The sequence below is a fragment of the Chiloscyllium punctatum genome, chromosome 46 (assembly GCF_047496795.1).
Source record: "Chiloscyllium punctatum isolate Juve2018m chromosome 46, sChiPun1.3, whole genome shotgun sequence".
NCBI lineage: Eukaryota > Metazoa > Chordata > Chondrichthyes > Orectolobiformes > Hemiscylliidae > Chiloscyllium > Chiloscyllium punctatum.
Genome location: NC_092784.1, coordinates 35,133,575 through 35,160,745, shown reverse-complemented (window position 1 = coordinate 35,160,745; position 27,171 = coordinate 35,133,575). Strand labels below are relative to the sequence as shown.

At 40.8% G+C, this 27,171-nt stretch overlaps 1 gene segment (V, D, J or C); it reads right to left on the bottom strand.

Annotated features, from left to right (window-relative positions):
* LOC140467946 (Ig heavy chain C region, membrane-bound form-like) lies at positions 1-26,964 on the bottom strand. The segment is given in 9 exon segments: positions 1-95; positions 232-359; positions 10,345-10,674; positions 11,127-11,435; positions 11,768-12,118; positions 12,865-13,164; positions 25,988-26,023; positions 26,420-26,743; positions 26,858-26,964. Coding segments are annotated over 9 exon segments (1,833 nt in total).
* Positions 26,965-27,171: the final 207 nt, after the last annotated feature.

Here is a 27,171-nt window from a genome sequence, read left to right as displayed (position 1 = left end):
GTCAACAACAGCACATAATATAAATTTGGAATTCAGAGACCTCAATAATCAATGAGGCAAGTCTACGGGGTCCAAACTTCAACACATTATTTTACCTGCAAAAGAGGGATAAAGTAATGATGCAGTGTTTATGATCATGGCATTAATATTTCGCTTTTTCTTCAATGAAACTCTCAGAAATTTGACAAACCATGTTCGTCTGCTGGAAGTATGATAATTGATTATTCTCACCTTCATCAGAGTGACGGCAGTGCTGTAGGAAATACTCAGGAAGAACAGGGTGATGAATGTGGAAGCGGTTGTCCAGCTGTTGCCGTTATCATCCTCATAGTCTTCAATCCAACTGCCATCTATCGCACCTGCAAGAATAAAACCGAAAACAAATAATTAGATTATATATTGATGCGGTCTGACATTTTTGTGTATAAGCAATGTAACCAGGAATGGGTCCATCTTCTTCAAGCCATCAGGTTGATATGAAATTTTACTCGATCTGTATCTATGATTGAGTCATTGACTCTCAGCAATAACTTGCTATAACTAACTCCACAGCTATCATTTACTATCCTGAATTTTCTCATCATTCAATCTATTATTGGGGAATATTATCATAGACTGACAATGATTATTTCAATTATATCTTATAATTTAATTATAGGTACTGATAGCTGTTTACTTAAATACTGTGCCATCACTGGGTAAGAGTTCAAATGCATTTGCTCTTTTAGTTTATTTATTTGGTAAATCATTAAAATCAATGAGATTCACAGTAAACACATTGCTTCATATTTTGTTTGCAGGGTCTGTAAGTGTTCAGAATAATTTTTGTGCATATGTTCCTTAATTTATTTCTGTCTATAGCTGGTTGTATCTGTTTTTCCTTTATCGTTTGGGTACGTGATTACTTTGCTTGTGTCCATGTTGGGATTGCGATGAGTAAACACATTCGTGTCCCTTCAGTGCTGGTGTGCTCATTCATCTGGCTGAGATTCTGTATATACATTTTGCTCATTTCACAATGTGTAAGAATCATTGTGTTAATCTCCCACTTCAGCCGTGGGTGCCTATGTTTATGTTTTAATATCTTTGTGAATATGTCGTTTGTTTTCTTTGTCTTGGTGCTGTTTAAAAATGTTTATGCGTCAAATTCAGATTTTATGTATGTTAAGGTCTTTTCATGTTTGTGCTCTACAACTGTGTTTTGTTAGTATAAACATCATGCTTTGATTGATACTTTTATTTTCAATTTTCAGTATACGCTTGGACCGCTATCTTGTAATTGGAAAGTGCTTATAATGTCTCAGTTCAGAACAGCATTCTCTCTCTCTCTCTCTCTTAAATGTACAGTACACGCCTTCAACTTCATAACACCTAACCCCCATCAGAAAAAAATGGAACTTCATAATGAAAAGATGTTGTCTTTATTTCTCTAATTCTTAACCCCATTACTATGTAATACAAATGTCATTAATCTAAGTTATATTTTCAATATTCGTTTCTGCACACGTACATAAAATTCGAATCATTCAAATCTTATTGACACTTGTTCCTTTAATTCCATCAAATTTTTATGACACGCAACATGCACAATCTGCAATGTAAAAGTCTGTAATACAAGACTCCAATGAAATGGCCTCATAGTTTTGTATTTACATCTTTCTGAGAATGTAAGACGATTGTGATTTGTCTACACAACCATCCCCAACACATGGTTCATTACCTAAATATTAGAATGTTATAAGGCCAGTTTCAAACTTAATAATTCCTTTTTCAGTGTAGCGTATCGTCTCTGGTGGGTGCTGAATTTATTTTAAAAGTAGCCAATTAGCCATTCAATTCCATCATCATCATTCTGTCTCAGTACAGGTTCAACCCATATGTCACGAACATCGATGGCAACATTGAAGTGTTTCAAATATTTTGGTGTTGCTGAAACTGGTGCTGTAGTTAATACTGCTTTTAAATTTTCAAATGCCTCCTGGCCTTATTCTGTCCACCGAAATTTTGTGTTCTTCTTAAAACTGGTCAGTGGTAGGACCACATTGCTGACATTTGGATCAAACTTCCAGTAGAATCCACTTAGTCCCAAAAATCAAAGCTCCACTTTCTTGAAAAATGATTGTGGAAATGATCGATGGCCTTCATCTTCACGTTCATTAGATCAACTTTCCATGTCCAATGTTATATCATAAAAATGTCGCATCTGCCTTCACGAATTCTGTTTTCTTTATATTTATTACCACTTTTGCTCGTTGTAAATGTTCAAAGAGCTTTGCTAACTCTCCCATGTGATCTTTCCATGACTCGCTAAAGATAAACTGAACAACTCTATTCATGAGGCTTTGGAATGTGGCTGGTGCATTTTTCATTTCAAAGGGCATCACTTTGAATTGATAGAGCACATTTCGGGTTGCAAGCACAGAAACTTCTTTTGCTTCCTCTGGAGAAAGTACCAGCCAATAACTACACAGGAAGTCCAGCTTTACGATGTTACTGGCTAGTCCAACTTTCTCTACAAAGTCGTCCAATCTTGGCACTGGATATGAGTCCAATTTTGTTCAGGCATTGACCTCCCGATAGTCCACACAAAATCATTGAGTCCTGTCAGGTTTGAGAACTGACACGATTGATGAACTCCGCACACTCTGACTTGGTTCAAAGATATCTTCATTGAGCATCGCATCCACTTCATTCTGCACCTGGGTGGCTTTAAAAGGATTAAGCCTGTAGAGGTTTTGTTTCATCAGAACAGCATTCCCTTAATCTACCTAATGCACAACAGCATTAGTCCTTGCCATCTTATTCCTACATATATTCTCCTAGTGTTGCAACAAACCTTTTAACTGGGTTGTTAGCACCTGAGACAGATAGTTTACTAACCATCCCATTCCTCAAGAACTTCCTCATTATTTAACCTATTTTGAGGCACATCAAAACCAACTGCATGTGGATTTGATTTCTCACTTTGTGGGGCAGTAACTAACACTTGCTTCTCCAGTCCCCTATCTCTTTTAAGGGAAGGTTTTGATGTATTCACATGGCATACTCAATACAGTTTTTTTCCTATCTGACCAGATAGTTCACCTGAATCAACTTTGTCTCAACTTGATAGGGGCCACAAAACCTGGCTTTGAAGGAACCTCCTACCACTGGAGAAATGTTTCAATTTTTACCTGCCACCTGCTTCATTCGATACTGTGTCCTCTTTAGGTGCTGTTTAGTTAACTCACCTACCCGATTTAATCTCTCCCTCACTTCCAATACATAATCCAATTGTGAGATCTCTGAATTCGGTCCTATCAATTCTTCTTTAAGTAATTTCTAAGGACCCTTCACTTCATATTTACTCAAAGAGAGTAAACTGAGGAGATTCATTTGGGGCATACCTAATGGCAAACAATACAAACAGGACACCTTTATCACACCCGTTCAGATCATCCTGACAGCATGCTTTCAACATGGTCTTCAGTGTCTGAAGCCACCTTTCCAAAGCTCCCTGGGATTCAGGATGGTACACACTTGACTTAACGTGCTGTATGCCTAAGCTATCCATAACCTCCTAAAACAGCCTGGCAGTAAAATTAGATCCTTGGTCTAACTGAATCTCCCTGGGTAGCCCATGCTATGTCAAGAAAACCATTAGCTCCTCCCACCTTTTTTGCCTTAATTCTCCGTAATACCCTGGAAATCCGTTGGAGATATCCATTATGGTTCCAACTGGTTCCAACTTTTAGTTCTTGGGAGGGGACCTACACAATCAATTATAACCCATGTGAAACGTTCTTAAAATGGGGAATTGTCAACAAAGGTGCTGGTTTTATTACCAACTGTGGCTTACCTACCATTTAGCATGTATGACACGTATGGCAAAACGCAAACACATCCTTGAGCTGTCCAGAAGTGCTTTTGTAACTTAGCCTGAGTCGGCTGTAGATCTGGGTGACCTCCTACTGGTAATTCATATGCAAGGCGTGACACTTCCTGTCTGCATACTACCGGCAACACACCCTGGTCCACTCTTGTCCATTTATTCTCTGCATTTAACTGCCGTGGTCTCCATTTTCATCTTAGGATTCTATCTTGAAGATAATAAACCTCAGGAATATATTCTGATTCCTTTTCTGAGTTTGTATCAATAAATATATTTTTAATTGACTTGTCTTTCTTTTATAAGTACATTACCCTTTGGGGACTAAACCTGTTCAGGTTTTTGCTGCAACATTGCATCAAACAGGGAGTCCTCGACTCCTTCACCTTTCGCTTTAGTATTTGATTTTTGTCTGTGATTTATAAATAAATCCTACACAGTCTGGAAATAATCCTGGGTACTTGTCTTTTAAATAATCCTGGGTACTTGTCTTTTAAATCCTTTCATCCCTGGTTTTCCTTTGGCTTCTCCACAACAATGGGCATCACTCCCACCTTGGACCCTGTTCAGTAATTCCCAAGAACAAACTGGATTCCTGGAACTGATACTCTGGCAATCATTCCCACTGTAACATCCCCAGTCTTGATTTGGCTCTCCAAAGTGATTTACCATAGAAGAACGTTAAATCTCTATCTAACTATTCCACAAATTACCACTCTGTCGAGTAACAGATGAGAAATAGTGCAAATAAATTCATCTCTTAGCACAGAGACTGGTTAGCTCCTGTACCTCTCAAAATTATAACTTTGTTCTCTTCTTCCCTGTTCTTCCTAAATGTTACCCACAGAGGCAAACTTTCTTAGAGATCAGGTACTAACACCATACCCAGTCCCTGTCTATGCTGTGCACTCACCTGAAGCTCCTTGACTTTTCTTGTGGTTTTCTTCACTACTTTTACTAATGGCACTGGCTTAGCTCTGAAACCACCAACACTGTCATTTTCTGTGTCCCACTCCATTACACTCGAGGCCTTTCACCTCCTTTGCAACACCTTGGCTTTCTTTTTTCACCTGTGGTAAACTCTTGCCAGTGTGATCTAAGCTTTGTTTCTTCGTGTATGATCTCCCCTTCTCCCAATTTTTAACCCACACAGGATGAACTTCCTGTCAGTACCGAAATTTCAATTTGTGTACTAGTGCATATGTATCTGCCACCTCTGCCATTCTTCTCACTTCTTGAACTTTATGTTCATAAACATGAATTCTTATCAGCTCTGGCAGTGAGCTTTTAAACTCCTCCAGCAGAATAATTTCTCTTAAAATCTCATAGGTCTGATCTATTTTTAAGGGGTGCACCCATCTATCAAATTCCAATGTTTATATCTTCCACATTCAACTTAAATCTGATCTGGTTCCTTCTTTATAGGACATAGCAAATAAAACGCAGAACAGTACAGTATTGTACAGCCCTTGAGCCAGCCTTCTATCCTACTTTAAGATCAGACCAATCGACATTCTTTCATTTTACTATCATCCACGTGCCTATCCAAGAGTCGCTTACATATTCCTAATATTTCTGACTCTACTACCACTGATGGCAGTGCATTCCACACACCCACCACTCTCTGTGTAAAGAACCTGCCTCTGACATCTCCCCTAAACCTTCCTCCGACATCTCCCCTAAACCTTCCTCAAATTATTTAAAAATATGTCCCCTCATGATAGACATTTCTGCCCAGGGAACAAAGCTATCTGGCTATGCCTCTCATCATCTTGTACACCTCTATCAAGTTGCCTCTCATCCTTCCTTGCTCCAATGAGAAAAGCCCTAGCTCCCTCAAACTTTCTTCATACGACAGGTCCTCCGTTCCAGGCAGCATTCTGGTAAATCTCCTTTGCACTCTCACTAACCCTTCCACATCCTTCCTGTCATGAGGTGACCTGAACAGAACACAATATTCCAAGTGTGGTCTAACCAGGACTCTATAGGGAGGCAGTATAACCCCGTGGTTCTTAAAATCAATCTCCCTGCCAATGAAAGCCAACAAACCATGCACATTCTTCAAAATTCTATCAACGTGGATGATCACTTGGAGGGATTTATGGATGTGGAGCCCAACGTCCCTCTGTTCCTCCACACTGCCAAGATTCCTGCCTTTAATGTATTCTGCATTCAAATCCAAATTACTTCACACTTTTCTAGGATGATCGCCATCTGCCACTTTTCTGCCCAGTTCTGCATCCTATCAATGTCTTAATACAACCTATAACAGCCCTCCACACTATCCACCACTCCACCAATCTTCATATCATCAGAAAACTTTCTAACCCACCCTTCCACTTCCTTATCCAAGTCATTTATAAAAATCACAAAGAGCAGAGGTCCCAGAACAAATCTCTGTGGATCACCACTGGTCACCGAGCTCCTGGCTAAATACTTTCTATCTACTACCACCGTCTGTCCTCTATGCGCCAGCCAATTCTGTATCCAGACAAGCAAGTTTCCCTGTATCCCATGCCTCCTTACATTCTGAATTAACCAACTGCCGGGAACCTTACCAAATACCTGAATAAAATCCATGTACACCATATCCACTGTGCTAACTTCATTGAAGTGCTTTGGCACATCCTCAAAGAATTCATTAAGGTTTGTGAGTCATGACCTGCTCCTCATAAAGCCATGCTGACTATCTCTGATCAGACTATCGTTTTCCAAGTAATCTGTCTCTCAGAATCCTCTCTGATTCTTTGCCCACCATTGACATAAGACTGACTGGTCTGTAAATCCCAGGATATCACTATTTCCTTTTTGGGGCAACGGAATAACATTTGCCACCCTCCAATCATCTGGCACTCCTCCAGTCGACAGTGAAGGTGCAAATATTATCGCCAAATGTACAGCAATCTCTTCCCACACTTCCCGTAGTAACCTTGCATATATCTCATCTGGCCCAGGTAATTTATCTATCCTTATGTTTTTCAAAATTTCAGCACATCCTCCTTCCTGACATCAACCTGTTCTAGCATATCAGTCTATTCACCACTACCCTCAGAAATGTCAAAGTCCCTCTCAATAGTGAATACTGTAGAAATGTATTCATTGAGGACCTCCCCTACATCGTCTGACTCCAGGTGCAAGTTCTCTCCATTATCCCTGATCAGCCCTAACCTCACTCTGGCCATCCTCTATTTCCTCACATACGTGTAGAATGCCTCAGGGCTTTCCTTAATCCTACCTGCTAAAGCTATTTAATGCCCCTTTATAGCTCTCTGAAGTCAATTCTTCAGTTCCTTTCTGTCTACCTTGTAACACTTTCACGCGCTGGCTGATCGTTGCTTCCTCAGAATTAACGAAGCTTACTTCTTCCTGTTGACTAGATGTTTCACATCCCTAGTCACACAAAGTTCCTTCACCCTACCATTCCTTCCTTGCCTCAGTGGGACAAACCTATCCAGCACTATCAGCAGGTGCTTCCTAAACAACCTCCACATTTCTGTCGTGCATTTCCCTGAGAACATGTGTTCCCAATTTAGGTGCCTCAGTTCCTCCCTAATGGCTTCGTAATTCCCCCTCCCCAATTAAATACTTCCTAATACTATATGCTCCTATCCCCTCCATGAGTCTCCTAAACGTCTTGGAGTTCTGATTACTATCCCGAAAATGCTCTCCCCCGAAGAGATCTGACTCCTGAACATCTGAACCCCCACCTAAACACTTCTATTACTAATTCATAAGCACTCAAAAACAGCCTTTTTGACATCTGCATAATCTCTTGATCCCTCATCTGACAGTGCTGTAAATAGCTCACTAGCTCTGCCAACCAGCTTAATCTGAACTAACTTTATTGACAAGTTCTCTGACCACTCGATCTGCCTAGCCATTTTTTCAAATGAAATTTAACAAGAAGTTTCAACATTTTCTGATCAAAATGTGGCAATCTTTTAACATACTTGTAAATATTAGTATCTTCCTTCATCTTCAACTTGAGGTTCCTGACTGATTAGCAATTTCTGAATTTCAAAGTCTCTCTCCCTTTCTTTTCTCCCTCGTTATCTTTGCTTAGCCATGAACTTTCTCTCACTTTCTTTATCTTCCCATCCCATTTGCCTCAATTGCAATTTAAGTTTTGTTTTCGACTCTACTGCACTTGCCTGTTTCTCTGATATACCTAAGTGCTGGATCAACTCCATCATAATTGTCCCTGGTTAAACCCAATTTAGTAATTCCCAAAATATATCTTCATCTGTTTTCATAAACTTTCTTGAAAAATTTGGGAAACATCTTCAAACCCCAGAAACTTCTGAGCAATATTATAAGCCATTTCCCTCACTTTTAATTTAGCCAACCACAGGTAACCGAAGGAAATTTTTTCACCTAAGTTTTATTTAAAGATGTAGGACATAAATCGGCAAGTATTTAAATATGCTTGAAGCTTTCACACCCCAAATCTGTTCAAACCTGTCAAACTCCATGACTAGATTTATCAAAGCCTGTCCAAATCTCGAGCTCCCATACCTGTTCCAACATCATAGTAAACCCTTCTGTTTATTAAACCAAACATCCAGAAGCAACTCGCCTTGCTTCGTAATCTGATAAAATATGAGTAGCAGCGAATTCTTAAATTCCACAATTTAAAGAACATAACATCAATTAATTTTTAACTGAGCATCAAACAACAACTATTCACAGCTCAAAGCCCCACTTCACTTAACTGCTTACTATCTGCCTCCAACAATATGCTGCACCAACATATTAAAATTACATCAGCTTAATTTCAAAACCACACAGTTGCTGTCTCCTTCTGTGTCTTCACTCTTCCAGTTACTGATTTCTTTCTTTTGTCTTCTTTCTTTTTAATCAGAGTAAGTTTCACTTGGAAAGGTCCTTTTCAGAGAGAGTGTTTTCGAATTTCATTGACAACAAGGTGTCTCCATGAGTTTCTCTCTCCACGGCAGTTGCCGTCTGACCAATTTTCAGAATGTTTACATTTTATACCTCCCAACATCAGATCATCTCATTGGTTCAATGTTAGCAATGTAACACATTCAAACTGTACTGTCTTTTAGTATCCTGGGGCATAATTAATACTGATTGGTTTAATTTGAATTGTTGTCAAAACAGCAAAAATAAACCCCTCAGGTATCCATTTCACAGCCGAACATTACATATTTTCAATTTTCTAGTAAACTCTGGGACTATCCTCTTGTCATGTACACAGGGGCTTGTAATCTCTCAGTTCAGAGGTGAATTCTTGCTCTCTCTCTCTCAAAGGTACAGTACAAATCAACTTCAAAACAACATGGATGAATTCCTTTCTGAGTGTTTGTGTTAAATGCGACTGCATCTCTGTTTGTTTCTGTGCTTACATCATAGGGTGTCTATTTTTATAATTGTTATAGTTTTAATCGAATGATAACAATTGAGTCTGATTACATTGAATAGAAATATCTGCAAGTTTTCTGTCTGTGAAACAAAATGACTTCAGCTGATCGAATATCAGGTTTGATCCCAGATGCTCCAGCAACTGAGACAAATCTCTCGAAAGACAAACTGGCATGACCAATCACCAGTTCAGAATTAGATTATGAGGAATCAAGTTTGGAAGAGAATGAACAGGAATAAACGTGTCTAACATTCTTGAAAAGTATCATGTTTCATCGCAAAATATACATTTACAATATTGTTGCTGGCACAGAAATTTTAAATCACGGAGTGTAAGCAGGAAGCTGACTGTTCCCCTTAGTCACTAGTTCCCATGACACAGGGTCACTCCCTTGAAAACTCTACGGGGGGAATAAGAGTGCAGTCTGTTAATCATTTCCCCTTCCCTCTCTTTACGCTCAACCATATCTATTTCTTACTCATTCTCTGGTGAGAGATCCCTGCTCGTTTCCCGGAAATGAAAGTTAGATTCGAGCTGCTCTGCACTCTTTGTGAATGGTGCCCAGAGCTTTCCTTTCCAATTGCTGTGTCATAAATAAAAAAGAATTTGCAAGAAGTTTTTTTTTAAAAAGTGTTCCTGATTGGTACAATGTGGCATTTAAAGCTGACATGAATTGTGCAGGAATGGGCAATTCAGGAATCAGGAACACGGAATCAAAATGTATGGTTTTCTTCTGTCACGAAAATGGCATTGTCAGATATCGTTTCAGTGGGATTGAGCATAGAAAAAGGGACGTTGTGGAATTCTGCACTGAGTGAGCTTCACTCTGTCCCTGAACTAGGGTATATCTGAGCTGGAAGCGTTAACTGCACAAGACCCTAGTCTTAAACCTGTTAATAACTGACTTTAACTGGTCGGGTGGAATATTGATCAATGTGGGAAATTAATTAAACGATTGTGTATTTAAAACACAATTGGAGAAAAAAACCTTTATTATTTTTATTGAATGATTAAAGGTAACCTTTAGATTTTCATTGACATGAATTAATGGTGTCCATCAGTGCCAGTGAAATGTTTACAAAACTCGGTTTACCGCTGGATTTATCAACTGTTCTGCTGATGGTCTTCAATGGAATCGCTTCATGTCCCACCACACAGGAGTAAGAAGCACCGCTAGCCCACTCCTCCGCTGTGATCGATAACAGGCTGTACATGAAGAAGGAGGTGTTGTCATTCTCTGCCATCACCTTGGTGTTCCTGTAGTTACTGGGAGTCACCGGCCTGTTGTTGGTGGTCCATTTGATGAAAACCTCTCTGGGAAAGAAACCTCTCACTAAACAGGTCAGTGAGACGACCGTTTGCTCGGAGACTTCTTCTGAAGTGGGTAGGAGAACGGACACTGATGGCTCCAGAAGGTTTGTCACTGCAGAATAATTGCAACAAATGCCAACTGAATTTTTAAGAAGTCCTGACACAATTCGGCATGGATTGATATTTCACGACATGTTTAAATATTTAATTTTGCAGTTTCGGACTTACCCACTTTTATTTTCTAAGGATACAGAATGGTATCCAATTTATTAAACAAAAAAGGTTAAAAAAAGTTAGTAAATTTTTTTTCATGATTTGTCAATGCTGATGTTTAGGTCAAAACCAGGTTTCTCCCCGCCTTATTTGACTCCATCAGATTATAATCTCTTTTAATCCATCTTTTATCTAAAACCAGCTATTTAGGTATCAAATGGATCATTAATGGTCCCAACAGTGTTGGCTCATTCCCAATCAAAGCATGTTATTGATGTAGCCAGACCTAAATAGCACATGCATTTGAAACAAATACAGTAACTTATTTTGTGTTTTAACTTCACTGCCCACCTTTCTCCTTGCGAATGGAATCTCTCGCAGGTGTTGGTAGATGCTGATGGTTCACTGAGCAATCGAAATGGTCTCCACTCAGCCAGGCTTGAGTCGAGATAACTAATGTGCTGGTCACGCTGTCAGGAGCATCTCCAGGCTGGTTAGCAATCTCTGATTTCACAGTTTCCTCTCCTTGTGTCCACGTGACCAGGACTCCAGAGCCAAGCTTGGACACAACACAGGTTAAGGTGACCGTGGCGTCCAGTAAGACCTGTTCTACTGGCGGAGGTAGGATTTTAACTGTGTAGTCCAGGTAATCGCAAATTCCTATGAAGCAGAAAGCAAAATAATCGAAAAGTTCCTCTTCCAAGATCTGTTTTACCCGTCTTCAGGCAAATCTCCTTCCAGGTGGCAAAGTCCAACTTTTGCTGAGACTGAAAATGTACCTACTACTGTTTGTATATTTTGATTGTGAAAACATTCATGATAACCTAAAACATGTCCTGCGTTGTAATTATTTCAAACGAGCATTTGCTGATCTGCAAAATATTGAATAATGAGCAATACTAAAGTAACACTTACATCAAAAGGAAACATACGGCATGATGATAAACTAGCAGCTGCCTTTACTATTTACCGAGCTGAATAATGATATGTACCTGATTCACATTCCAGTGTAGAGTGATTTGGAGCTTTCTGGGGTGCGTTTATGCTTCGACTTTGAGTGAGCCCTTGATGAGTAACCTGGCAGGTATAGACGGCGCTGTGAAACCATTCAACAGCAGAGATGTTCAGCCAACTTGTCGCTGAGAATTTGCCATATGCTTCACACACGGGAGAGGTGAAGAAGTTAGAGTCCATGGGCAACCCATTTTTCAACCAACTAACGGAGATTGACTTCGGGTGGAAAGCGATGATTGAACAGAGGACAGTTGTGTACTTGCTGCTTTCGATGTCTTCCCTGGAGCTGACAGTCAGGAAGAGAGTTGGAGGGGAGTCTTCTGATGGACCTTAAGGAAGCATACTGTACAAATTACCTGACGAATCTGATACCAAATGCCATGGTTTGTTGGATACTTGCCTTTATTAGCCGAGGCACAGAGTTTAGGAGTAGGGAGGTGAAACTGGAATGGACTAAAACTTTGGTGAGACCACAGCAAACGCACTGTGTACAGTTGTGGAGCCCACGTTAGAGGAGGGAGGTGAATACAATGCAGAGGACCGAGAGAACGATGACCAGGATGTTACCCGGGATGCAAAGTTGTAGTTTTGAAAGGATGAAATGAGATTGGCTGGACTGTCATGGAGCAGAGGAGAAAAAGCGGGGACACGATGGAGATGTGTGGAATAATGAAGGGATGGACGGGGAGAGAGGAAGAAACATTTCCACTTGCTGGTAGAGGCAACGTCGGGGGGGGGGGGGGGGGGGGGGGGTTAAGGATGATTAAAGAGGATGCCAGCAGAAAAATATAACTCAGGTGCTGGTGGGAATCTGGATCACTGTCTGTAAGGCTGGGAGAGATGACACCTTCATAATATTGAATTAGTATTGAACCGCAGTGTGAAGTTATGCAAGGCAATGGAGAAAATGTTCGCAGATTGCACAGAATAATTCGGTTTTGATCGGCATCGATTCAAAAAGCCGAATGGTTTCTGTTCCCTGTGGTACACCTCTCTGACTCTGTGGGAAGTGATATAAATAATGCACCACGTTAATCTCAACTATTCTGTCAATCTCAGTCCCTCCAACACTTACATGGCATTGCAATGCTCTTGTTGGACTCGCTGTGTTGAACCTCACAGTAGATTTTGCTGCAATTCGTCTCTGACTCGGTCAGGGTTAACTGGCTGCTCAGGGTGTAAGTTCCCTTTTCATCCCTCACTGATGAGTAAATCTTCACTCCATCTGTAAGCTTCTCGTCGTCTTTCTTCCAGGTCACTCTGGTGACGTCTGGAATGTAATCCATCGCCAAACAGCCATAAATCATGGTGCGATCCGTGTCGTCTTGTTGACAGGATGAGACCAGGCCATAAAGTGTGGGGGCAGATGGCATCGCTAGGAAAAAGAAAAATGGGCGATTTAACAAGTCAGACTCTGTCAATAGAACAGTATCAGTGACGAAACTGTGAGACTGTTCCAACATGTTCCAGTTAAAAACTCCAGCGGAATTTTAGACTATTTTTGTTGTGGTTGATTTGTTGACTATGATGTGGTGGTACCTTCATCAGAAACACGCCCTTCCATCTTGACTATTATCATATTACTGCATGAAGGAAGAAGAATACTCCGATATTAACATCATTAACTGTTCCAAAATTTTACAAAAACGAAACGGGACTCGTTCATTGGACTCAAATTGAGGAGCAGAGTAATTAATTCAACGTCTCTGCTTTTCTCAAACCAAAAACATTGCACAAAAAATAAATTGTCTCGTCCTTTATATCAGTTTTCTTCTCAAAGTGCTTAATTGAAATTAAATGTTTCCCAATCATACGACCTCAAATTCACAACATCTCCAAAAACATACATCGCGACTAAAGTTCAATAGTAATTCTGCAATCTGTCGTTACCCAATTACAATATAACCAACCATGAAATTTGATTGTATAAAAGTCTACAGTGGCTTTAAGCATTTCTGGGTTTTGAGACACAGCGTGAATCTGTTTCAATCTAATTCTGAAATAAAAGATGTCAATCCAGCGAAGCTGCTTATCTTGGACGGTATGTCATTAATAACCCACAGCATTTTGAGGATGTCGGATTCATAAATGGTATTAACATAGATTCATAGAGTCATAGAGATGTACAGCATGGAAACAGACTCTTCAGTCCAACCCGTCCATGCCGACCAGATATCCCAACCCAATCTAGTCCCAACTGCGAGCACCTGGCCCATATCCCTCCAAACCCTTCCTATTCATATACCCATCCAAATGCCTCTTAAATGTTGCAATTGTACCAGCCTCCACCACATCCTCTGGCAGCTCATTCCATACACATACCACCCTCTGCATGAAAAAGTTGCCCCTTAGGTCTCTTTTATATCTTTCCCCTCTCACCCTAAACCTATGCCCTGCCCTCTAGTTCTGGACTCCCCCACCCCAGGGAAAATACTTTGTCAATTTATCCTATCCATGCCCATCATAATTTTGTAAACCTCTATAAACCTCACTGTCCGACGCTCCAGAGAAAACAGCTGCTGCATGTTCAACCTCTGCCTGTAACTCAAATCCTCCAACTCTGGCAACATCCTTGTAAATCTTTTCTGAACCCTTGCAACCATGCCTTTGAACTGCCCTACCAGTGGAAAAATATCTCTAATATTCAACTTATTTATGCACCTCAGAATTTTCTTAAACTCAAAGTCACCCCTCAGCCTCATACGCTCTCTAAAAACAAAATCTGAGCCTATCCAACCTCTCTTCATAACTCAAACTCTCCAGTCCCAGTAACATCCTTGTAAAATATTTCTGCACCCTTTAAAATTTAATTATATCCTTCCCATAAGAGTATGATCACGACTAAATGCTATACTCCAAAAGTGACCTCACCAATATCTCATACAACTGCAACAAAACATCTCATCTCCCATACTCCATGCTCTGACTAATGAAGGCAAGCATGCAAAACACCTTCTCCAACACCCTGTCTGTCTGTGACACTTTTTTCAGGGAACTATGTACCTGAATTCTAGGCTCTCTGCTCAACAGCACTCCTAGAGCTCTACCATTAACTGTGTCATCCTGTTCTAGCTTGTCAGACCAAAATGCAATACCTCACATTCATTTAAATTAAACGCTATCTGCCATTCCTCAACTCATAGGTTCAGTTGATCAAGATCGCATTGTACTCTTAGATAACCTTCTTCACTGTCCACTACTCCATTAATTTTGATGTCATCTGCAAACTTAATAACCATGCTTCAATGTTTTCACAGCTTATCATCCAGCAGAGTACCCCATTGATGCTTTCTCTACCGACCCTGACATAAAGTAACAGCTTGCTTAAAAGATTCAATGTCTTGACCTCAAGTACTTTTGTGGCAGAGAATTTCAGAGGGTCATCACTCTCTAGTTGAATATTAAACAAATAGGTTAAATGTTATTAAGCATTATAAACGCTGTTGAACAGAAATATTTATGACAATTTCATAAATGGAACAGCAATAGGTAGGGGTGGAGAGGCTTCCAGTATCATCTAACTTTTATGTTCCTTCAACAGCATATCCCAAACCGTTGAGCTATGAGAACAAGGGCAGTACAAGCATTGAAGGATTTCACCTGAATGTTTCTCTTCAAACTACACTCGAACCTAAGTTGCCCGTATTCACTGTCTCTGTCCTGTTTCTCGACTATAGGCTGATGAGTATTAGGTTCTCAAGGAGAAGAAAGAATTCAGACACTTTCATGCTTATCCAGAGGTGCAAATATTCACTCAAAGACTCAAAAAATAATTTAAAAACTCATAGCATGTCCACACACCGATGATGTTCCAAATGGTTTCCTTCATTGACCTGAGGGAATGTATTTATAGTCATGGAGTCATAGAATAAAGCAGATCCTTCAGTCCAACTGGTCCATGCCATATTGTTTCCACAATAAACTACCACCACCACTCTACCTATGGCCATATCCCAACAAATCTTTCCTATTCATGTATTACCCAAATGTCTTTTAAACGTGGTAACAATACCTGCATCCATCACTTCCTCTAGCACTTCATTCCACATTTAACCACCTTCTGTGTAAAAAAAAGTTGCCCTTCATCTCCATTTTCAGTCTTTCTCCTTTCATCTTAAAAATATTCCCCCAGTTTTGAACTCCCCCTCCTGAGGAAAAAAAAATCTTTGCTCTTCACCGCATTGTTATGAAATTGAAAGAGATTTTGTTCACTTTCAGACGAAAAGTGTTTTTCACATTTTTAAAGTAAGTTTAAAGTGCAGCTACAGCTGCAGAACAGAACAGCTAAAAGATGATCTGTTCCAAAAAACGATGCAGCAAATGCTGTTAAATGGGCGCCCGAGTTTCGGTTGCTGTTTTGGCACCAATTCAAATTTAATCAATGAGTTTAAATTATTGAGACGAAAGTGAGGGCCGCAGATTCTGGAGATCATAGTCGAGAGTGTGGTGCTAGAAAAGCACAGTAGGTCTGGCAACACCCGAGAAGCAGACGAATCGACATTCAGGCACAAGCCCTTCATCAGGAATCCATCCCTGTGGGAGGGGCTTATGCCCGAACTGTCAATTCTCCTGCTTCTCAGATGCTGGCTGACGTGCTGTGCCTCTCCAGCACCACATTCTCGGCACTAGTTTAAATTATGCCCAGGATACTGAAATACAATTGTGTTTGAATTTATTATATTGACAGCATCAGACCATTGAGAAGGTATGATATTGGGGCGTATTAAACCAAGGCATTTTAGAAATCGTTCAGAGCAACTGCCGGAGAGCCAGAGAGCGAACTATGCATCTAACAGCTGGCTTTCAAATTTCTCAAAGAAATAAGAACACACTCTTTATCAAAAGGGTGCTTTTCCCGCAACAGCAGTAAAAAAAAGTAAGAAGATGAGCCAGGAAGATTAATAGGTGGGAGACTGAAGATAGCGGAGAAGACAGAAACTGTGTAGCCTTCAGATTAATTTAATGCAATCTTTAATAATTGTGCTATTGGACCAGCATTGTTATAGGCGTGGGGTCAGTTAATAATTAGTTAAGAAAAAGGGGGTTTGGGTTTGCTAATAGTTTTGTTTAGTGCTCTGTTCGAAAATAATCGGCTATTTTCCTCCAAATAATGGAAATTCGAGGTTCTCTTTCATTCACTCACACTTTTAAAACAAAAAACGAGGTGTGGAGAGTTTTTCTGTGTGTTTGGTTTTAATTAACAGAAGGGGTTAGCGTCGGCGTTGTAACAATATGCCCCTCGTGATTTTATAAACCACTATAAGGTCGCCCCTCGATCTTCCACGCTGCAGTGTAGAAGTCCCAACCTATCCAGCCAATGTTTATAACTCAAGCCCTTCAACGCAGGCAACATCCTGGCACCATTTCCTATACCTTCTCCGTTTAATAATATCCCAGCCACAACAGGGCTACGGGAATTAGATACAGTACTCCAGAAGATGTCCCATCTGCGATCTGCACAACCTCTACATGACAGCCCAATTCTGAGACTCAAAAGTTTGAACAATAAGTGATAAACGCATTCTTCACCAATCTCTCCAAATTTGCAGGGATTATACCTGCATCCCTCTGTCTCTCTGTTCGACCATCCAGGGCCCTGCTATGAAGTGAATAATTCCTGCCCTTGTTTGTTTTGCCAAAAAGTAATACCGCACATTTAAACAAAGTGAACTCCATCTATCATTTCTTAAGCCATTGACCCAATAGATAGTAACTTTCTTCACTGTCCACTAAGTCATTAAGTTTGGTGTCATCTGAAAACTTACTGACCAGGTCTCCTATATTCTCATCCAAATCATTTAGGCACATGACAAACAATTAATGGGAATGAACGTTTCCTCACTGTTTAACTCCACTGATTTGGAATAACAAAATATAATGTCAAATTAAAGGAATCTGATCAATTTGATCGTGGTGCTACAATTTGAACTTGTCAGATATTTAAAATTCATTCTGTTTAGCAATTAATTACAGCCTCTTTGGGTCACTTCAAATGTTTCACAGGATTATCTTTCAGAACCAGCCAATGTGCCTCCCTCTGTTATTTGCAAATCAATTATGACATCTGGGATCGATCCTAGTTTTCCATTAATCAAGTGTTAAAGGGCACAGACCGAAGTCAAGCAGATGGAGTTAGGTCAAATCAAGCATTATCTAATTAAATAGCGGAACAGCTCAAGGCGCTTTGTGCCTCACTGCTGTGCCTACCTTCCAATCGTTGGGTCACACTTTCTGCTTTCACTGACGCTAAACATGTTTTTAATAAAATATATGAACGACGTAATGGTTGTTTTTTTTAAATCCTATTTATTATTTGGAACGGGAGCATCGACATTCTACATTTAATTGGTCAAAATAACGGCCACTGATTTAGACTGCTCTCTGGAGAGTTATTGTTGATTCCTGATGCAGTTAGTTCTGAAACTACGGCTCAATATCAGATCACTCACATTCCAACCTTATCCAATACAAAAATATTTGAGCAATAATTAAAATGCATTTTTCTAATGAAAATTATTAACAATCTCTGCTTTTCCAACTGAAAATGGAAAAGCAAACTTCGGATGCTGGACATCTGAAATAAAAGCACAAATTGCAGGAAAAACTCAGCAGGTCTGGCAGCACCTGTGGAGAGAAAGCAAAGTTAACATTTCAAATTCAGTGACGGTTAATTTCACAAACTGTTTCTGTATTTTCTCGAACCAGAAACTGCACCCAAAATAAAGCACGAATGAAATATATAGCACAATTCCCTTTGCCCCGCTCAATCAAAATCTCCCAAGGCTGATATTATTTCTCAGAACTGATTTCCAAACTCCTGCAGTTTATCTATGACTCTATGACTCTACGGGAACTCACACCCATTATGTAAGATGCTGATGAAGCTTGTTCGGCTACTGTTGGAAAAGCATTTTCAGGAAAGCTACTGGATGAGCTGAGATGTAAATTAAGGACCCGCTGCAAAACTATGAACATCTGCTTCTGGGGTTTGAATCAGCGATATTTACACCCCACTGAACAGGCAAACTCTACTGAACGAGTACAGCATTGGTTAGAGAGAAAATACACATTCTCGACATTCTGTCATCAACTGTGCTGAGGAACCAATTTACGTTGGATTTGATATAAATGTACATTTATTGATGCGAGTCAGATTTGTCCCTTATTAATCCACCTACGCTACGCAACCCTGAGCACTATGTGCAATTTAGCATGGCCAATGTACCGAACCTGCACATTTTTGGATTGTTGGAGGAAACCGAAACGCTCATACAGACACGGAGAAACCATGCAAACAGTTGCCCGAGGCTGAAATTGAATAGGATTCATGGTGCTGTGATACAATAGTACTAACCCCCGAGATGCCCTGTCTCCCCAGGACAAGCGAAACTAATGCAGACACGACCAATAGAACAGTGCAGATCCTAACCTGTTCAACTTGTCACGTCAAATGTAGATTCACTGGAATTTAACATTTACCATAGCATCTAGCCAGAGAGCATGCATTAACGTGAATGAGAAGATTTTCACAATGAACATTCATTGTTGTAGTAAACTTAATGTCTCATTATAATTAACACAATCATTGAGGTCAGAAATTTCACTAATATAAGCACAGCTCATTAAGAAATATATTATTCTCTGGATTAATTTTACATATTCTTAAAACATTTCTTAAATTTTGAAGATTTTGCAGATACTGTAGAAAACAGTGCAGAAAATATTACATTCCACTATGTAAACGCATTTATGTTGTATAAATCATAAGAAATGTTTACAGTCAGGTTGGTTTGCTATTGCGAATTAATTTTGTTATTAATCACTTTGGAGTGAAGAATAATTTTTTAAAATGCATGGATTGAAAACGTGTTTCTAACAGGTATTGCTTGATTTAATTAATGTCTAAATACATGGTCATTGCATTTAACCAATCTGAGAAGTAGCCTTCAGATTGCAATATTTTAGCATTCAGTCAAATGCAATAATTAAAATAATATTACTCTATTTTAATCGTTAAAAATAAATAGCCTTTTCTCTTGGCGTTTAGTTAGTGTCATCTGCAAAATATTAAACGGCGTAAGTCTGAATACAGTGTATATCACAATATAATATATTCGCTGCATTCCCAGCAACTATTCCCAGCAACTATGAGATCACGACAAGATTATTTTGATTAATTTGAAAGCTAACCTTTGGTCACCTAATGTACTATATCAGTTCCATTCTAACGAAAGACTCCAGAACTGATATGTTGTTGTAAAATGTAACTCTCTATTAAGAAAATGCCAAGAGCCGTGGCGACTAAATCACCTAATTAAGGTTTTATTCCCGGAAATCTAGTTAATCAGGAAAATAATACTTAATTAACTCAAGTTACTTGCAAAACTGATCTGTTCTTCATGGAAACACTTCGGGCAAAATTGCTAAATGGTTCCTGTCAATGATCTTTTCCAGCCTGAAGCATTGCAGATTGTGTTCAGCGGAATTGACAAGTGATCGTTGATTAATGATTCATTAAAATGGCATTTTGTTCGATATCAAGAACTATTAGAACATTCTACTTTTGAAATTCTATTTATGTTTCTTTGCTATTGGTAAATGCTTAATGTCAGATCTTGTGATCGGAGTAGGTAGTTGAGTTCTGAACTAGAAATGTAAACCAATGTTAATGTTTGCAACATTAATCCAAAATTGCTACTTATTATTAATCAAAGTGCCATAAGGTATTTTCTTCCGTTAATTTCCAAACCCTTTGTTTTTCCTCATATTGGGCTTCAAAACATTTCAGCTCACATGATGACTGCACTCAATGGGGAAACTGGAGCAGTTCACTGACGTCATCAATATTCCCAAATAATCCTGCTGGACTCGAACCTGGGGTTGTGTGAGTTTCAAGTCAATAATGCACAAACAAATATAATAATCTTCTCAACAGAACAAATATTATCAAATGATAATACTGAGATTCAATGGTGAGTTTGCAGCAGAACTGACTCTGCAAACTCTTTCAACAGAACCAAAATGGCATCATTGCAAACGGCTGGCACAGTGTTTCAGTGGTTCGGTTCCAGCATCAGATGACTGTGTGGAGTTTGTGCATTCTCCCCGTGTCTGCGTGGGTTTCCTCCCACAGTCCAAAAATGAATAGGTCAGGTGAATTGGCCATGCTAAATTGCCCATAGCGTTAGGTGCAGTAGTCAGAGGGAAAGATCCTGTCCATGTGCCTTGAGAGATATTTGTTGATTAATGCGCTCATGTCAAATCAAAATTAGTTCAATGATAAATGGCACCACACAATCGCGTAATTTATAATACTTTTAATCTTAATTATGAAGTCTTACCTAATGGTCAGTAAGACATTTTAGTTACAAATATATTTTTGAGTGAGGGAGGCTAGTTAAAACAGAATTTGTGTAGTTGATGTTTAAAACTGATTTCTTTTTAAGTAAATCCAATAATTTTTTTTCTTCATTTCTCAACCTTCCGTTTTTCTACCTTAAGTCTTCTGACTTCAGGAAATTACAAACTGGTCTAATGTCGCCACTTTAGTTTAATAAATACAGAAACGACGTACGAAAACCAAAGAACTTCACAAGTATTACTGATTAAAAGTGGTCCAGACAGATAATCTCTTCAGCAGAAAAATACCATAAACTGAAAGCATGAAACCCCTTGAAGATAAAGTTCGATTCTACAAAGTGAATCAGAATCCAATTAACTCAATTTAACACAATGAAGGAAAACAAAATCGGAATTCAATCAATTCAAATCAACAGAACGAAACACAACGCTGCAAAAAAGTTCAATCTAGAATGTAATGAATCTAGCTGATCTACTGTGTCCGTTGCACCCGATGTGGTCTCCTCTAATCAAACTTCTGGGACTTGCACTCGCCAACCCCACTGCCCCGTGGCTGAACAGTTTAACTCCCCTCTCACTCCCCCACGGACATGCAGGACCTGCCCTCATCGCCAAACCCTAACCACCCGATGCCTGGAGGAAGAACGTTCGTCCCATCTTGGGACCATCCAACCACATGGGATCAATATGGATTTCAATGGTTTCCTCATTTCCGCTCCCCCGTTCCTTATCCCAGATCCAACCTTCCAAATCAGCACCGCCCTCTTGAACATTCCTACCTGTTCCTGGCGCTGTGAGGCAGCCACAATGCTGTTTTAGTTGTTACATTTGTTAATCTGCCTGTTTAAGAGACTTTTAGTTTTTCAAGTAATCCAGCCACACAGTTTGCCTAACTGATTTTTTAAAAAGTCACCGAGCAACTGAGTCAGTCGCAACACCTTATTCAATTCTTAATTGCAGGGTGTAATCATTTTTTCAGAAAGGACATTTCAAGGAATCAAGCGGGCTAAAAGGGGTCATGAAATAGCTTTAGCAAGCAGAATTAAGGAAAATCCCAAACATTTTATTCTTATATAAGAAGCAAGCGGGTAACCAGAGAAAGGATTGGTCAACTAAAAGATAAGGAAGGAAGGAAGGCTGTGTGCAGAACCTGAAAGAATGGGTGAGATTCTGAATGCTTACTTTGCATCAGTGTTCACTGAGGAGAGGGACATGATGAATGTTAAGATTAGAGACAGAAGTTTGATTAGTCTGGATCACGTTGGCACAAGTAGGGAAGATATGTTGGGTATGCTAGAGATTATTAAAGTGGAAAAATCCCCAGGACCGGATGGGATCTATCCCAGGTTGCTGAGGGAGGTGAGAGAGGAAATAGCTGGGGCCCTGACATACATCTTTGTAGCATCCTTAAACACAGGCGAGGTGCCGGAGGACTGGAAGGTTGCTTATGTCGTCCATCTGTACAAGAAGGGCAGTAGGGATATTCCAGGTAACTACAGGCCAGTGAGCCTGACATCAGTTGTGGGGAAGTTGCACGAGAGGGTACTGAGAGATAGGATCTATTTATATTTAGAAAAGAAGGAGCTGATCAGTGATAGGAGACATGGTTTTGTGCAGGGGAGATCGTGCCTTACCAACTTAATAGAGTTCTTCGAGGAAGTGACCAAGTTGCTGGATGAAGGAAGGGCTTTTGATGTCATATACATGGACTTTAGTAGGCCTTTGATAAGGTTCCCCATTGTAGACTAATGGAGAAAGTGAAGTCACATGGTGTGCAGGGTGTTCTAGCTAGGTGGGTAAAGAACTGGTTGAACAGCGGGAGACAGAGTGTAGTAGTTGAAGGGAGTTTCTCGAAATGGAGAAAGGTGACTAGTAGTGTTCCACAGGGGTCAGTATTAGTGCCACTGATGTTGTAATATACATAAATGATCTGGAAGAGGGCACTGTTGGTATGAACAGCAAGTTTGCAGATGACACAAAGATTGGTGGAGTGGCAAAAAGCATATGGGACTGTCAGAGAATACAGGAGGATATAGATTGATGAGAGTTAGGTGGAAAAGTGGCAGATGGCTTTCAATCCAGATAAATGTGAGGTGATGCATTTAGGCAAGTCTAGAACATAGAACATAGAAGAATACAGCGCAGTACAGGCCCTTCGGCCCTCGATGTTGCGCCGATCAAAGCCCACCTAACCTACACTAACCCACTATCCTCCATATACCTATCCAATGCCCGCTTAAATACCCATAAAGAGGGAGAGTCCACCACTGCTACTGGCAGGGCATTCCATGAACTTACGACTCGCTGAGTGAAGAACCTACCCCTAACATCAGTCCTATATCTACCCCCCCTTAATTTAAAGCTATGCCCCCTTGTAATAGCTGACTCCATACGTGGAAAAAGGTTCTCACTGTCAACCCTATCTAACCCCCTAATCATCTTGTACACCTCTATCAAGTCACCCCTAAACCTTCTTTTCTCCAAAGAAAACAACCCCAAGTGCCTCAGCCTTTCCTCATAGGATCTTCCTACCATACCAGGCAACATCCTGGTAAACTTCCTCTGCACCCGTTCCAGTGCCTCCACATCCTTCCTATAGTATGGCGACCAAAACTGCACACAATATTCCAGATGCGGCCGCACCAGAGTCTTATACAACTGCAGCATGACCTCAGGACTCCGGAACTCAATTCCTCTACCAATAAAAGCCAGTATGCCATATGCCTTCTTCACTGCACTATTTACCTGGGTGGCAACTTTCAGAGATCTGTGTACATGGACACCAAGATCCCTCTGCTCTTCCACACTACCAAGTAGTCTACCATTAGCCCAGTAATCCATCTTTTTATTACTCTTACCAAAGTGAATCACTTCACACTTAGCTACATTGAACTCCATTTGCCACCTTTCTGCCCAGCTCTGCAGCTTCTCTATATCCCGCTGTAACCTGCCATATCCTTCCTCACTGTCTACAACTCCACCGACTTTCGTATCATCCGCAAACGTGCTCACCCAACCTTCTAACCCATCCTCCAGGTCATTTATAAAAATGACAATGTCTAATTCTAGAGCTAATTATACAATGACTGGAACAGCCTTGGGAAAAGTTGATGGGAAGAGAGATGTGGGAGTGCAGGTCCATTGTACCCTGAAGGTTGCTGTACAGGTGGATAGAGAGGTCAAGAAGGTATATAGTATGCTTACCTTCATTGATCGGGGTATTGAGTATAAGAGCTGGCAAGTCATGTTCACATTGTACAAGACATTGGTTCGCCCGCATTTAGAATGCTCTGTACAGTTCTGATCGCCACATTACCAAAAGGATGTGGATGCTTTGGAGAGGGTGCAGAGACGGTTTACGAGGACGTTGCCTGGTATGGAAGGTGCTAGCTATGAAGAGAGATTCAGTAAATTACCTTTATTTTCACTAGAAAAAAGGAGATTGAGTGGTACCTGATTGAGGTTTACAAGATCATGAAGGGTATAGACAGAATGGATAGAGACAAGCTTTTTCCCAGGGTGAAGGATTCAATAATAAGAGGTCATGCTTTCAAGGTGAGAGGTGGAAAGTTTAAGGGGGTTACACGAGGCAACTAGTTCACACAGAGGGTGGTGGGTGTTTGGAACGCGTTGTCAACAGAGATGGTACAGGCAGGCATGGTAGATTCATTTAGGAGGCACCTGGACAGATACATGAGTAGGTGGGGAGCAGAGGAATACAAATGCTTAGGAATTGACCGACAGGTTTAGACAGTACACTTGGATTGGCTCAGGCTGAAGCACCCCCCTGGTGCTCACCTTCCACCCTACCAACCTTCGCATAAATCAAATCATCCGCCGGCATTTCCGCCACCTCCAAACGGACCCCACCACCAGGGATATATTTCCCTCCCCAGCCATTTCCACCTTCCGCAAAGACAGTTCCCTTCATAACTACCTGGTCAGGTCCACGCCCCCCCCAACAACCCACCTTCCCATCCTGACACCTTCCCCTGCCACCACAGGAATTGCTAAACCTATGCCCACACCTCCTCCCTCACCTACATATAAGGCCCCAAAGGAGTCTTCCACATCCATCAAAGTTTTACCTGCACATCCACCAATATCATTTATTGTATCTGTTGCTCCCGATGCAGTCTCCTCTACATTGGGGAGACTGGACACCTCCTAGCAAAGCGCTTTAGGGAACATCTCTGGGACACCTGCACCAATCAACCACATCGCCTCTGGCCCAACATTTCAACTCCCCCTCAGCCGAGGACTTGGACCTCCTTCACCGCCGCTCCCTCACCACCAGACGCCTGGAGGAAGAACGCCTCATCTTCTGCCCCGGCATGCTTCAACCCCAGGGCATCAATGTGGACTTCACCTCATTTCCTCATTTCCCCTTCCCCCACCTCACCCCAGCTCCAAACTTCCAGCTCAGCACTGTCACCATGACTTGTCTTACCTGCCTATCTTACTTTCCACCTATCCACCCACCCTCCTCCCTGACCTATCACATTCATCCCCTCCCCCACTCACCTATTGTACTCTATGCTACTTTCTCCCCACCCCAACCCTCCTCTCACTTATCTCTCCACACTTCAGGCTCTCTGCCTGTATTCCTGATGAAGGGCTTTTGCCCGAAACGTCGATTTTATTGCTGCCTAATCTGCTGTGCTTTTCCAGCACCACTCTAATCTAAACTCAGGCTTGGAGGGCCGAAGGGCCTGTTCCTGAGCTGTAAAATTTATTTGTTCTTTGTTCTTTGCTCTAAATCAACAAAGCTCATTCCAGATTCTGATTTTCACCGAACTCACGAATACTCACATAAAGAGAAATTTCATGGTTCTTACCTGTAGTCACTGTCACCATGGTCCCTTGTCCCCATTAATAAAGATAGTCACAGTGTTACATTCTCTGGATAAGGCCACACTGAAACTGGCTCTGCTTAAAACAAGCAGAAACCTGCTATTATTCTGAATCTTGGTAACCCTGAGCAACATAAATTCACGGTAAATGTTCATCACATTCTAATTAAACTAGCGATGCTGCTCACTCTTGACAAATGATTCTAATGTTTTATATTCCACAGGGTAACACATGAACACGTCTCAAACTGGTGCATCAATAATTATCACCACTTTTATGAATCAAACTGAGATATTTAGATAATATCACACAGAACTAACACCGTTGCAGTTTCAGATGGCTTGTAAATCCAAATATCGACCAAGTTTCAAACAATTCGGGCTAAGTGGGTTTTTGTATTGGTCATAATTGCAGTGCTACAGCCCAATTACTGTAGTATACTCCACAGTAATACATGGCGGTGTCTTCGGTCTTCAGGAGCTTCATGTCCAACCCGAAGATATTGTTTGAAATGTCTTTGAATGCAGTAAACCGATCCTTAATCGCTGGTGCATAGTTATTTGTCGATGGGCTGTAATAATGAAGCAGCCATTCCAGCCCCTGCCCAGGAATTTGTTGAATCCAGTACATGCTGTAGCCATCAACACTGAACCCGCTGGCTTTACAGGTCAGTCTCAGGGAACCTCCAGGACGACCGGTCTCTGCTTCGGGCTGACTCAAAAGATCCGCCGACTGGACACCTGCGAAAAGATGACATACAGCCAAAGTATCAGTGAAATGAAATGGTTGCTGACTTTGCTACATTCCAGAGGTAACCTAACACTGAGACTGGGACAATGATAATAAATACTCACTGGATATTAAAGTCAGGAACAAGCTGAGAGAAATGATCAACAGCATCCTTCTGGTAACTTGAGGAAAAACATTTGCCAAGAGCTCGCTAACCAATCCAAATCCGGGACCGTTGTACTCCGGTAGAGTGGCCAGCTTTTAAATGCACATCAGAAGGAGCAGGCTGCCAGGTTCCACCTGCTGGTTTCCTGCTGAACGCCAAAATTGGAAACTCCTCTCAACTTGCACAACCCGAACAGATTGGCTGTTATATTCACGGTCTGTACGTAAAATGTGGGCATGTATCTGTCTTTGGAGACTTGCATTACTGAATAGC